Source organism: Danio aesculapii, chromosome 5 (genome assembly GCF_903798145.1).
Source record: "Danio aesculapii chromosome 5, fDanAes4.1, whole genome shotgun sequence".
In the NCBI taxonomy this organism is placed as follows: domain Eukaryota; kingdom Metazoa; phylum Chordata; class Actinopteri; order Cypriniformes; family Danionidae; genus Danio; species Danio aesculapii.
Window position 1 is genome coordinate 44801934 of NC_079439.1, and position 15632 is coordinate 44817565.

Consider the following 15632-nt stretch of genomic DNA (forward strand, 5'->3'; position numbering starts at 1 on the left):
TAAATACAAATTTAAAAAGGAAAAATCAAGAGAAGCAAAAAAATTAAAAAATTTAGTTGAAATTTTGTAGGTTATATATATATATATATATATATATATATATATATATATATATATATATATATATATATATATATATATATATATATATATATATATATATATATATATATATTATTTAGCTTGAGTTTAATTGTTTTATCTTTCAATTTCTTAATATGTTTGGTGAATAAAATATTATTTTAATAAATATATCTGTTAAAAAAATCTGTTTCGTTTAATAAATTCACCAAAATACATAGCCTATATTCACTGAGAAATGGATAAAAATATTCATTTTTAAAATGGGGTGTACTCAATTATGCTGAGCACTGTAGCTGACAGTCTGCAAACATCAAGGTTCGAGTTGTTGGAAAAAAATAAATGAAGAGATTTCCCAGTCCAGGAGACTCGAACAAGCAGAATAATTTCTTTATTGAGACATGTTGGTTAATCTGCAGTCATACAACGTCTTCAAGAAGTCCACGAGTCTGCAAGAGCCTACAGGAGTCTCTTACAGGTCTGCAGTCTGCAAGTTTTATCATAAGTCTAAAGTCAAGTCTAAAATGAGTCTATAATATGTTTTAGGAGGAGAGGAGAGGCTAGGTGGAGCAAAGAAAATGGGCATGACTAGTTTAGTTGAAGATCTTGTTTTATGGTCTTAAATAGATCCCGAAGTTTTACCTGCCCTGACCAGCTTGAAAGTATAACCCAAAGACAAAATAAGAGTCGTTGAGACCATGCCCGTAGCATTTGCATCATTTTGGCTCAGTCCGTGCTCAGGAAGCAAAAGGTTTAATGTTAACACCCTAGCTAGGGTTTTGAATTAAATGAGCTAATTAAAAGCCAAAGAATATAACTTTTCAATTATATATAGATTATTGTTAATTTTGAACCTGCATTATATAAATGTAGATTCCCACAAGCGTCATACAAATGCACACTAGTGTATGTATAGGGTGCATACACAACACCAATTAAGTAGTAAAAAAATAAACAGTACCGATATTTTGACTACTGATGATGTGTTAAGTAATCCATATTTGGTCAATACAAATTTTGACAGCATATTCATTAATATGGCCATTTGTCGTTTGTTTGTTTGTTTGTTTGTTTGTTTTGTTTTTCACAAAATTCTCAAATTGACATTTTTTATTTATTCCTTTTTTTTCTATTACACCTTTTTAGAATAAAACAAATAATTACATTTTTCTCAAAACTATACATAATAAATCAAGTAAATGTAAAAAAAAAAACAGAAAATTCAAATTATCTTTTCATTTTTTCTATTGACCTTATTCTTAATAAGCGGAAGTGCTTGTGTTTTTACGATTGTTTTAGAACTTCCGATTCTGCTTTCTATGGGAGAAATGACTAGGAATAATAAACCACAGAAAACGATCAAACTACTTGCTCTACAAACAAGTGTTTGCATGATTATACAAACAAAACGAATGATATAATAAGAAAATATCAGTTTGAAACATCAAGCAGCACAATGAGCTGTTTTTAACGTCTAAAAATGAATGGAAGTGAATGAGACTGTAAGTATCGAGCCAAAAAGATTCAAATGGCAGCACCCACTCGTACGCGAAGAATAAGGTGAATAGCTTTTTGCTATATCAAAAGCAACTCAACTATGCTAACATAAAATTAGGAGTTTTTTATGATTTCCTATTAAAATACTTTTAAATATATATTCTAAAAAAGCGTAATTACCTTTTGATGAAGACATCTGTTCATTTATGTTTTGATAACACACTCTTACATCATTAATTTGTTGTTGTACTGCAAACAGGTTAATTTTATGTTAATAGAAATGCATCATTTTAATTTGCAAATATGCTACCTGCTACTTGTCCATGATCATGTTAAGCCTGGGAAACAGCTTGCCACAACAGTGTGTTCAGAGGGGTGAAATGAACAGATTATAAACTCCAATTGGACAATTATCCCGAAAGCCATATGGGGACGTTACACCGCTGGACTGTGATTGGTCGAGTCCACAGCTGTGCCACTAGTCCTCAGCCCCTCATGCGAGTGTCAGATGGCTAAGTACACTGACGTTTTGGATTTAATTATCAGCTCTTCATCGTCCGAACCACATTGAAAGGGTTGTCCCCACTTCACATCTGTCTGTCAGGTAGTTTGAAAACCTAACAGCCCAGCATGTCATTTGTGTAATGCCTTATTTATCCCACAATATGTCTGGCAAATATAAATCTAATCTTTAATTACTCAATAAAAAAAAAGCTAATCCTTTAGCACAAGGTTCTGTCCAAAGTTAGGTTAATCATCGCATGCTGGGGCCTCACGAACGAATAGGACTGGATTTTTTCAACAGTCGTTTATGAGTCAAAGAGCAATTAATTAACTCTAATTGATCATTTTCCATCATTATAATGGCAACAATGGCGAAATGGTATCAGTGCGCTTTAATGTGAATGAAACAGCTGTTCTAGCCATGATATGTGATGATTAAAAGGCATTTTTTCCTGAAAACTAATTTAGTAAATGCTTAACCTGCAGTGGCAGTGTATCCATCTTTCATGTTTAATGAGACAAGGCTTGCTTCCATTTTGGAAAGCCTCCGCAGTGGAAGGGGTTACATTTGACAGGTGAAACATGGTCACATCCAAGGCGTTTTATCTAGATTGTTGGAACCTATTCTGAGAGTTATGGACACTCGAGCTTGCTGAGCTTTTCAAATTACATATGTGGTCATTATATTGCAGTAGTTTGCTCTTTTAACCTCCGTTATAGGCCGTGATAAGTGAATGGGACTGGTATATGACGTTTTATTCAAACGATGTCACATAGGTTTAGCTGAACTCAAAACTCACTTTCGTCTACGAACACATTTATCCATCATGTTCAAGAGTGGTTGAGATGTGTCAGGTCAGTTGATAAGCAGTTTGCTGAGGACACTTCCAGTGAGGAAGACATCTTGTCTGTGAGAGAAGTCACCTGCTGACTGTGTTTCTCTGGATGGATAAGCAGTCAGAGAGAGCGCTGCTATCCTGTTAACGCTCCTCTCCTTTGCACTGGGGATCAGCCTGGAGTGAAGCCCAAGTTTCCCTTCTGCATTTCATTGCAGCTAATTAATTCCTCAGGACTTTATGATTGGGGGATTGCAGGGGAGCATTGAACCTCGTCCAATTAATTAAGAGATAAACGGACCACCGTGCTCACCCCCAAAGACTCCCCTGTCAACAAGTTGATTTTTGGTCTTTCTTTATTTTGCACTTGGGGCCTACAGCGTTAGTTTACAAGCAGATCCCTGCAATCAGTGTCCGTGGTGCCAGGCTCCAGTTGTTCAATTGAGTGTCAAGTCCTTAGAAAGCAATAACTAACTTTGCTTAATTTAGATTTTGTTTTCTCTCTCTTCACAGGTTATTAAAGACCCACCTCCACAAAGACCTCCTCCACCTCCACCTGTAAGAATGCTTTGATCTGTAAAATATGCTGGGTTGTTGTAACCCAACCTAGGTAACAAATATTGACAAACCCAACCATTGGGTTAAAAAGTGTCATTTAAATTTAACTGAAAAAATTGAAGCAATGTTGATTTTGTTTGATATTTGACAAATCGTTGGGTTATGCTTTAAATAAATTCTGTTTGAAATAAGTTCTATTCATCACAGAATCCTGAAAGAATTAGATTGGCATTTACAAATATATTAAGCCTCACATGGGCTTTCAACTTAGATAAGTAATAATATTGGATTAGATTAATTATTGAACATTTTTAAATGTATGTAAATGGATTTTTTTAATTAAAGTAATATGTTTCAATATGCATAAGGGTCATCCCTTAAAACATTTTAAAAAACGTATCGAACTCATTCGGGTTTAGGCACTTTAACTCATATGTTCAAGACATGCCCAGCTCCTTCCTCATTCTGTGGTTCAGTATTTCTCTCTCTTTCAGCAATTACTTCTATAGATATAGCACCATCACTTATTATTGGCCTGTTTGGTGTGATGCCTGATAATTATACATTACCCACTTTTTAAACTTTGTGGCCTTTCTTACTTTGCTTGCTAGGCTTGTAATTTTATTAAACTGGAAGAGCCCCCAGCTACCCTCGCATGTAAGGTGACTGAAAGAGGTTTAGTATTTTGTGAAACTAGAGAAGATTAGATATTCCCTTCAAAGAAATAACAGGACGTTTGTTAAAATTTGGAAGCCCTTTTTTCTTATGGTAAAACTCTCCAGCTGGATCTAGACTAGGGCTGCACGATTAAACGAAAAAATATTGTTATCTCGATTCGACCCCCCACACAATGTTAATCTAGCATCTTAAGTCTTCACATTGTTTTATATAAGTAGCTCAGAAACGTGGACACCTCCAAATGGTGTTAAAAGTGTCACATACTGTATTTATAAGGTATAATTAACCCCAAAATATCATTTCTGTCTTAATGTAATAATGTATTTGCGGCCGCAAAATCACACATGAGCTGTTTGTAACTACTGAGAGGATGCGAATTATGTGCATGCATCCATGCCCGCGAATTATGTACACTTTAGTGAACAAAACCTGCATAGGCTGTGAATAACAGGTAATAAAGTTGTAAATAACGTTCCGTTTGTTGAGGGATCGTTTGGGAGCTGCGCGGGAAGTATAATTTGCATGTCTGTTTTGAAACCAAAACCACGCACATAATTTACATGATATATCACATTGTAAAGTTATGATTACGACAAGCATTTCAAATGTTTTTTTCTTTCATAGCGAACACAAAGTCTTGTGCATTAAAATAAATGGTTTACAGTGTCACTATAACTACTCTAGCCTATACAATGAAAAAATGATCTAATAATGTCAGTGACAAATGGCAAGCATATGTTTCGAACATAATTATTCAACTTTAGAATTATAAATAGTTGTAATCTGATGCCATCACTTTACTGTGAATTAACGACCAGGACGAATTTAAAGTCTGTTCAAGTCCACCATTCAAAGTCTATACAAAATTTACCATTTTAACAACAGTAGACTTACACATAGGCCTAATATTATTATTGTTACTTTACCATATGTTTGAGAATTAACAGTAATAATAGCCTATTCATATTAACCTTTATTTTACATCTACAGAATTGTGAGAAAATTGTGATTCTCATTTTAGCCAGAATCGTGCAGCTCTAATCTAGACTGATCACCCTTGCTAGCTCTTCAAAATAATACATCAGTTTGTAATCTTTCATTACTTGAATTGTAACACGAAGATTGATGCATGAATGTAGACATATGCCCCTCATTTAGTTGTGTTTTATTTTATTTTAATCTTATTTTTATTTATTTTTTTAATTTAAAAAAAAAAAAATTATTATTGTTTGATATGTTTGTAAAATGTAATATGTAAACATTTTAGTCACACTTTACAGTAAGGTTCATTAGTTAATGTCAAATAATGCATTTACTAACATGAACAAACAATGAACAATACATTTACTACAGTATTTGTTCATGTTAGTTAACGTTAGTTAATGAAATACGGTTGTTCATTGTTAGTTCATGTTAACTCATGACGCATTAACCAATGTTAACAAGCATGGACTTGGATGTTAGTAAAGCATTAGTAAATGTTCAATTATGATTAATAAATGCTGTACAAGTGTTGTTCATGATTAGTTCATGTTAGTAAATGCATTAACTAATTGACCTTATTGTAAAGTGTTACCAAAATTTTAAATAAATCAAATAAAAAAATAGATCTTACCTACCTTACATTCTAAAACAGTGGTGTACATACAAATTCAGGTAATTACATTACAATTTAACGGTAAAATTTGATCAATTTTATGTCTGTATTTATTTTTTCAGAAGCTAGAGCCAGACCCGGAACCCAAGAAGAAGTGGCCAACTGTGGATGCGTCTTACTATGGGGGAAGAGGAGCTGGCGGAATCAAACGGATGGAGGTGAACACAGAGACATTACATTTTAATGACGCCTATAATGATGTGCAGCCCCCTGATGACAGCAAAGGTTTTGATGTCATCACAGCTGTCTTTGAGCATTTACCAGTTGTCTACCACCGCCGCTCTCTCTGTCTCTCTGTCTCTCTCTCTGGGGAGTGTTCATGACCTGCCTGACATTATTAACACCTCGTGTGTTTATTAAGTCACGTATTGATTCGTCAACGTGCTTTTTGACAGTTTTCCTAATTCTGAAGCTAAAATTATGCAATTGTGTTTTATAAAACAGTTTGTTTTCAGTGGTAATTGGTGCAGAGTTCAAGTGGGTTTGTGTAATTTTGGCTGGATTCTGGGGCAAGTGGGCTGTTGGAAAGTTGGACCATCCTTTTTTCTTTGGCTTTCTCTCAATGGTGATTGTGAGGTGAGAGGGAAGCAAAAATGGAAAATGTGGAGTGGACATGTAGTGGAGCGACTTAAGTGAGGTCACATGTAAGAATACACAATATATTTATACTGTATTTATTACCAGCTTATTCTGTATTTATTACCAGACTTTTTTTCCACTCTTATTTTTTCAATTTTCATATATATATACATATACACAGACAGACAGACAGACAGACAGACAGACAGACAGACAGACAGACAGACAGACAGATAGATAGATAGATAGATAGATAGATAGATAGATAGATAGATAGATAGATAGATAGATAGATAGATAGATAGATAGATAGATAGATAGATAGATAGATAGATAGATAGATACTGTAACTTTTTATTATCTTTTATTTAAGACTAACTCTTTTAAATGTAATCTTAATAACACATAATAAGGAATATTTTTATAAGTATTAACTTTCTCACTGTATATTATTACAAATGAGTGACTTTAGTTTTTAGTGCGTTATTTTTGGTTTCGACAAAATAGTAAGGTATTTTAATATAAGCTGTTTGTTGGTTAGTAGAAAGGATGCAACAGAACAACACGGTTCAGATGGTATTACTGTTCTTGAGTCATGGAATTTTTTTAATTCAACATAATCCTAAAAATATTTGCCAAATTATTAAAATACAGAAACTTTGTCAAAGCCAATTAGAAAAACAGAATAATAAAATTAGCAATAATAAATGCATTTTTTATAATAAACATTTTTTAATGTGACAAAAATTACTATTTATTTAATCTATATATTTTTTTTTTACAAAAGTGGCCTTTTTGTGGGCATGGGGCTTGTTTGGGGGGTGTTAAACATTAAAATTAATTTAATGTTTACAATGCAAATCCAATTAGATCCACAAACAAAGCAAGTCTCTCAAATAATATCACCACTAAAAGACAGAAAATATTACTTTACAAACTGTATTGTAAATAAATCATATGAACATTTTAATATTACTATTATTATATCACAATAATATTAGTGAAACTAATTTAAAAACTGAGTAAATATAAATTTACACACATTTACCCAAATAAATACATGAACTCGATGGGCAAAAAATCTGCAGATTTCTGCCTTTGTTTAAATTGTGCATAGGCCATCTAAACCTCAAAAGATGTGCAGCTGAATACTGAAAACTTTTTGTTTGCATGCTGAGGCATGTCATGTTTGTATATAATATTGCTTCACTAAATAAAATTCTAATATAATTATAATTTTTTCATTAAATGTTGATCATTCAATATGGCAGTACTTCTTATTTTCTATAATTTTATTGTAAGCTGCTTTTAATGTAAGTATACTTAACTGCCGAGGGGTAAATATTCCTGACCACTGCAGTCCATACCTAAAAAAAAATCCCACAGAGGATTAACGAGTTTTGAAACAAAAGTGTATTCTTCTCATTTGATCCACACAAAAGCATTGGCTCTTCTTTTCACACAAAAGACTTTGTGTCTGTGATGTCAAGCTCAGCAGACCTCAAAGTTTCTGATAGGAATCTCCTTAAATGTAGCACAGCTCCTGACTGATGCTTTTGACGTGACAGGGCCCTGCCAGTTGAGCTTGCATGATGTCCTGCTGTCTTAAGTCATGTTGACGCTGAAGGATTGAGAACTGCTGTGACGAGATGAATTCATCTTGCTGACTTCCAGTCTGTCATTCAACTTTGTTCAGCTGAAATGTGCTACTTGGCACCACATCCATCTTAAAGCTAGATGTTTGTTTAACACTCAGCCACTCAGCCTCCACGCTCACAAATAAAGCAGACATTACTATTCAAGTTCCTTCTGAAATCTTGGAAAACCGTTTTCCACTACGTTTTCCCTTGAGCTTGAAAGCAAATGAGAAGCTTAGGGTTTACCCAGGCACAATTTTCTTTAATGTGTCGAAAGCTTTCATTCATGCAGACAACCTATCTCCATTTCTGAAGCCTTCCATGGACCTTGGGAGGAGGTTTACCTAAGATCAACCTGCCTGCTAACTCTTTATTTAGAACACATGCTGACATATAAAGAGGGAAACGTAGGATGCAAAGAATGTTTTATTAATTGACAGTTTAGGGTTTCCAGGGACGCTTCAGAAAAGCTGTTCTATATTGATGCTCCTTAACTTACAGCTTGATGAGTGCAGTTTTAATTAAGCCTTTTTCTATAAGAGTCAGGCATGAATATGCAAATACTAATTGCAACAGCAATTATCATAGAAAAAAGCATATAAAAAACTATGATAGCACTTAATTTTACTGTTGTGTTCAGTACTTTGTACTTTTTATTGAAATTACATTTACTGAGAAATAAATACTGTAAATTTAGTTAACCCAGTGTTTCTTGCGCCCCACAGCTCTACATATTTTGTGTGTATTTTTTAACATACCTGATTTAGATATAGTAGAATAGAATAGAATAGAATAGAATATAGTAGAATAGAATAGAATAGAATAGAATAGAATGCCTTTTATTGTCAATGTACATTATATGCGTGTGTGATGAGATTATGTGCATCTCACTTCTCACTGCAAACATGTAACTATATATATATATATATATATATATATATATATACAATACAAATCACACTAAACAAGAAGTTACAATAAAAAATAACTGTAGATGATAAATAGTAGTGCAAAAATAGATGATGATGGGGGTAAGGTGAGGTGCGGTAAACAGTTTTGATATAGAATGAGTTGTAAGATGTAGTATATAAATGTTAGATAATAAATAGTAGTGCAAAATAGGGGATGAGAGGACAAGAAAACCAGCTCTTTAAAAGAGCTTCATGCATGAACTGTGTTTTGATTAACAGGTTCCTACACAGAGTGCATTGCTATCTGCTCCCTTCTTTTTCATTACCATCTACCTGGGCACTTAAAACCTTTATTTCATTTTGAAACCTTTATTTATGGGTTTGCACAACGACATCTTATCAGTTAAGCATAAAGTGACATAATAAACCTCTGTAAATAAATACAATTTAAAAGTTAAAATACAAATTAAATACAATTAATATATCACACACTAAAATTCCAGTTGATTTAAAGATATATACTCCCTTCAAACTGAAATCCTTGCGGAATATCCTGTGGACTCCACTTTGTAGGGCACTTCAAAAGTTCGAAGTGAAAAGAGAAATGTGAAATTGCACAGTGTTGAAATGCGAGGACCAGGATCAAGAAATGCTGAGTTAATCTAACTTGAGTAATAAACCTTATCTTAACCTATGTTGTTACTGTATATATTACCAAGTACTTGTCCGTAGTCTATGTGTGTGAATGAGAGTGTATAGGTTTTTCCCAGTGATGAGTTGCAGCTGGAAGGGCATCCGCTGCTTAAAACATATGCTAGATAAGTTGGCAGTTCATTCCGCTGTGGCGACCCCTGATTAATAGATGGATTAAATCGAAAAGAAAATGAATGAATGAATGAATATCTAAATTTAATTTAATTTGATTTAATATTTTCTTAAATGTTCAAAGGTCCGTTGGGGAGAGAAAGGGTCTACAGAGGAAGGTGCACGACTAGAGATGGCTAAGAATGCAGTGGTGTCAATACAAGAGGAAGCAGAAGAACCCATGGTCAGAAAGCCAAGAGCACCTGCACAAACATGCCATCAATCTGAATCCAAGTGGTATACACCAATCAGAGTGAGTCATTTTCTGTTGTTATCGAGGTCAACAATTTGTATTTTTTTGTCCCCTTTCCTCATTTTGAGTTTTATTCTTCATGTACAGTAAGTGCCACTCTGTGTGGTCTGATGCTTTTGCTTAGATGAGTAAAATGAAAACCAAACTAAAGCCACAATTTGGTATTTCTTTCATGGTAGGGCCGTCTTGAGGCACTGTGGGCTCTTCTGCGGCGGCAATATGACAGAGTTTCAGTTATGCGACCAACTTCTGCAGATAAGGTAAGCCACTGTCGGTTCACCTCAGTGCATATAAAAAAAATGAGCCAATGCATGGCACTGGTTTACATACTACCATATTTAGAGCAATCCTTCAGTGAAAATGAGCCATAATGTTTCAGTTTATAGGCTATTTATTGTGTGGGTGTGTGTCTTTGTTTAATTCTGAGAGAACCAAATGCCAGACAACTAATATATGCTTGATAGAAAATAATGTTTGGTCAGTATAAAAACAAAAGAAGTCGAAATGGAGTGAAACAGAATGGAAATTCCCCACAATTCACTGAAACTTAACATGTGTCTGTGAATGCGCATTATAAGTGTTTCATCAACCTCAGGCCCTGCTGCTGCAAATATAACAGGATGTGAGTGTCATGAGCTTGTATTGCAGACACTTCCTTTTTTGTAACCTTTGTAATGCAATAGCATGGGGTGTTTTTTTTTTTGTTTGTTTTTTTTTGGAAAGAGGTCTGAATTTATTTTATTACAAATACAGTAATTAAGAAATAGAAAATTGCAAAAATATTTATAATTAATAAAAAAAAACTATAAAACATGAGCAATGTTCTAAAGAACTACATTTATTTGAAATAGAAGTCTTTTACAACATTAGATATGTATTTACTGTCACTTTTAATGAAATTCATGCAGTAATACACCTCAAATTGTTTATACAACATATTCAAATGGTTCACCGTCTTCAGAGACAAAATTAGTGCTGAAGTAAACAGACTTCAAAAGTCTATGCACCCTAAGAATCAACTTTTAATTTTTTTGTTCAAAGTAGGGCACAGTTTGAAGCATTTGTTTGGGTTTGTTTCATCTTGAAGAAGTCGTCAATGCATCTGCGGCGCTGGTGATCCCATTAGCTGAAATATCCCAGTCACGCTTGAGCCACTTGTTCTGTTTTACTTTCTTCAAACAAACTGTTAAAACCTTTGTAACTCTCAATACATCTGAGAAGAGGGTCTGGAGCCTCCAAGCGGGACCCTGGCACACTTCAGTCAGGCCACAGCTCGACTGTGCAGACTGTCAAGCCCTTGATCAAGTGCACTGGGTGCAGGCATGAGCTATCAAAGCCTGAGGAGTCCCTCTCCAGAGCCAAGGTGGGCTTCGTGCGCTTGGCTAGAGAAGGGAGGGGGGCTTTGATGCCCGACAGGAACCCTCCGGGGTCATGAATTTTTCAGCGCTGGATCCGTGGGGTTACGAGGACTCGTACAGGTGTAAGGAAGCAGGTTGTCACAGACATCTGTTCAGCTTGGAGACCCCTCCCGGACCCTCCCCCCACCCCGCCCACAGACAGACTGCTGGATTGTCAGCAGATGTAGTTTTTTCAAGACAGCCTGAACACTTTCTGCTCTCCCATTTACCGCCTGAGGGGCTCCAACACCAAAGGTAGAGCGGAGGGTGGACACAGCTGCACTGCCGAACTTGCCTGAGGCACAAATAAAGAGATCTAATGTGGTTTGACTGTGTTGTTAGGGAGACCGGGGAGCTAGAGAGGCACTTCAGAGCCAGCTTAGCGCTGCAACATCTGCCGTCAAGTTTCCGGAAAGAGCGGCAGGGGACAGCAGGTAGAGAAGGTGGCAGCGCGTCAAGGGCTGGCCTATTACTGGCGGGGCTCTTTTGAACGCAGGCACACGCGACCGCCTCTGTGTTTCTCTCTCTTTCTCTCGCTCGCTCCTGCCTCTAACTAACAGTCTCAGCAGGGCTCGGTATTGTTTTACAAAGCAGCAGTCTGCAACACACTAATAAGCACCTTTATAAATGATACATTAACATACATTAACCCCAGAGAGCCACCACACAAAGGGAAAATCCAGACAGGACCCGCAGAAAAGGCTTTTGTTTCTTCTGCTGCTGTTGGTCTTAAAGAGAAAGTTCACCCCTCCCCAAAAAGACAGTTCTGTCATCATTTACTCTCATTCAAATGTACAGGGAGGATAAGAGTTCTTTTCTGTTTTTGAAAGCTGTCTCCACCTCGCACTAAGGCTTGTTTTATTTATCCATTCATTCAAATAAAACAGTAATAGTAATGACAAATTGAAATAGCATTACAAAAAAAATGTTTTAGTTGAATGCTTTTTAAAATCTCATTTATCCCTGTGATAGCTGAACGTTTAAGCGGCATTAGTCTTTAGTCCCACAAAATTCATTCTGATATGCTGATTTGGTGTTTAAGAAACATTTCTTCAACATAGGCTCATTCCAAAAAAGTACCCCTGTATACATTTCTGGAGATCGTGAATTATGTAGCCAGAAGTACGTATGGCTGCATTAAATTTTTTTAAATGAACGCTACCGGCGCTATGACACCGTTCCTTTTCGTGCTGACCAGCTAATCTGTGTTTTTTAAAATACTATTGGTTGGGTTTAGGGGAGGGGAGAGTGGGTCAGTTGATTGGTTGGTCAGTCAGTCAGTCAGTCAAACAGTCAGTCAACAGTGGCCTCTGGTGGATTTACGAGAGAATAGCAGGCGGAAATGACACTCGCGAAAAAGCGTACACAGCGGCCTCTTGTGCATTCGCAAAAACAAAAACTGCAAAAAAACATAACTCCTCAGACATATTTGGCGGTCTCCAGAAATGTATATTGCGGTACGTTTTAAGAATGAGCCTGGGTTGCATTTCTTCTTACAGTAGTAACCTCTTTGCTGCTAAAAAAGTTTGGAAAATGTTTTTTCAGGATTATTTGATACACTCCAAAGATTGTTTTTGCTGCTTGTTTAAATTACTACTTTAAAATTAGCTGAAACAGCCCAATTCTTGAGTTTTTTTTGGCACAACTTAGTTGTTCTATGTTCAATTCACTTAATTGTTAATAGTTAATTTAATCGATTTGCGCTGGGACAACATGATTGAATTGTGTGGAACCCCATATCTTGTACAGTGTAATTTGTAAAGGTAAATAGAACAGAATTTATTTGCTTAACAAATCTTTAGATCATTAAGTATTTTCACAGTTTTGTGAATTAACGTTTTTTTTAACACATGATTAACCTCAAACTTTTAAACCATAGCGTCTTCAATTCTATATTTCTTTGTGTAAACTGTGAAACATAACAAAGAGTTAAAAACGAGTCTCCTTTCAACAAAAGTCAGTTGGGTCTTCATTGACTTGTATTTAAATGACAGGTCAAAATATCATCTTGTGCGTTTAACAGAAGAAAGAATCTCACACAGGTTTGGAACGACAAGAGGGCGAGTAAACGATGACAGAATTCCTCTTTTCATTGCTTCAGTTTCCTCACCGGAGGCTTCTGGGGGTGGCATGGGAGTAATGATGATAACTGATGGTGATTGTACATAGGATTCTTTTGCAGTATTCACTTTCAAGACGTCGTTTAGCAGGACATTTCCTTTGAATCTTTTTTCAAACGAAAATCAATCCTCATTTTTCCCTCTGGTTCCAACTCCCACACTCACTTACTCAGGCTCAGTTGACACCGTCAGATGTTTTGAAGCCAAGCGAGGCTCAATGTGTAACACAGCAATAGTACACACACAAGATTTGCAGATTTTCCACCGATAGCTCCCCACACCCACAGAAAGCATTGTTCAAGACGTATAATGTCACTTTAGCACAGCCTTTGCATACATTAAACCCTATTAAAATCAGCCTCTGTATAACACATACCTTATTAGCCCATGCCGACTGCTCGCCTCCTTAGGGCAGTGCTGTAATGAGGTGGAGTGTATTTTTAAATGGTGTAAATTCCGACCTCAGACAAAGAAAACATGTCAGCTCGCAGACCCGCGGCCTAGCGCTCGTGGCGGAAGTCGCAAATAAAAAAAAATAAATAAAAAATGCACTGTAGCGGCCCAGTGTGACAGCATCTTAATTTAACAGTCATCGGTCACATAAACAGAGCGGTGGGAGCATTTTAATTAAGAGACTGCGAGCGGGCGGCACGGCGGGGCCAGCTCTTCAAGAATGCCATTAGAGGAGGCAGGAGAGAGGAAGAGAGGGAGGCGACGCTGGCATGGAGAAATAGCGACGGGGTGGAGGACGAAGGAGAGAGTGAGAACGAGGGAAAGATTAAGGCTGGAGGCTGGCGGGCCACGTCCCTCAGGTCGCAGGCACACATGGCCAGGCTTAGCCGCAATAGTGTTTAAGAGCCCAGTTTCATGACTGGATTAGGGCGCAGAGCGGCAGACCGCGAACTGTTTGTGTTTTACCCCGGGAGCCAAGAGAGCGAACAGTGTCCTAATGAACTAGCAAGGCCAGTATGAAGTGGGTCTGGCTGCTGTAGTGAGGGACAACTGCCTAATGAGCAGAACTGAGCTGCACCGAACAGATCAGCAATGAAACAGAATGTGGTTTGCTTGGCACTGAGCAGAATCATTTAGATATGTAGTTACGTGATACCTTTCAGTATCTGTGTTGACTTTCAACTCCTTTTAGCTGTTTTCTGCAGCTTAATGAAATCATAGACAAATATCATAGGCTATTTTGTAGGTGGGTTTTATGTAATATCCATGTTGACTTTCAACTACTTTTACTGATTTGACAAATACAGAGAGGGGCAAAAAAAAAAACTATGAAATGTAATTTAAAATAAAATACCAAATATACTTACATTTTAAGAGTATGAAAATAAACTGCAAAATACAGCAGTCACAAATGTATCAAAATAAAATAATGTAGTTTGTATTTTGAAAATACTCTTACAACGGAGCATGACATTTCTTCTCAAGCCTTTCATCAATAGGCCTATTTGATCAATCCCTTCACCATTGAACTGACTTAGTGAAGCAAACAATGATTGACAGCAACAGCGTTTCTCTGGGCAAGTTTAATTCAGCTTCTCTGCCAACTCATTCACCTCTACTGTACATAGGGAGGTATTCATAAGAATGTGACTTGTGTAACTTTTATTTAAAAACTTGTGTTTCTCTTTGATTTTAGTACAGATTTTGTAAAAGTTTCATAAAGAAAGTCCTGTCTTGAAAATGATCTCTTCAATCACTGTAAAAATCATTTAATGCAGATGAGTTGAAATATAGTATTATATCTCTTGATTGTGAAAATTGCCACCATCTCATAAAAGTCTTATTTTTCACCATTTTTGCAATTGAAATTTTCAATAGTCAATATAAAATCTGAATTTCTGAACAATACTAAAATTTCCAGTTTCTATAAATCATGTTTTTTTGCAATTGTACTCTTCAAAACACAATATAAAACTCAATCTTTTTTGACCAGTAGACTGTATTATTACATTTTTTTCGTCACATACTGATTAAATGTCAAAGTTTGTAATTAACTATAAAGAGCATCTGCAGATTAGAAACAGCCAATGAAGTATTGCAGGTATGAT

General features: G+C 35.9%; 1 protein-coding gene across 1 annotated transcript in view; it reads left to right on the forward strand.

Annotated features, from left to right (window-relative positions):
• antxr2a (ANTXR cell adhesion molecule 2a) overlaps window positions 1–15632 on the forward strand; it is an 84493-nt gene that overhangs the window by 33281 nt on the left and 35580 nt on the right. The window contains exons 13-16 of the mRNA XM_056458285.1: window positions 3432–3476; window positions 5874–5969; window positions 9888–10055; window positions 10235–10315. Coding sequence (XP_056314260.1) covers window positions 3432–3476; window positions 5874–5969; window positions 9888–10055; window positions 10235–10315 — 390 coding nt within the window. The remainder of the gene's footprint in view (window positions 1–3431; window positions 3477–5873; window positions 5970–9887; window positions 10056–10234; window positions 10316–15632) is intronic.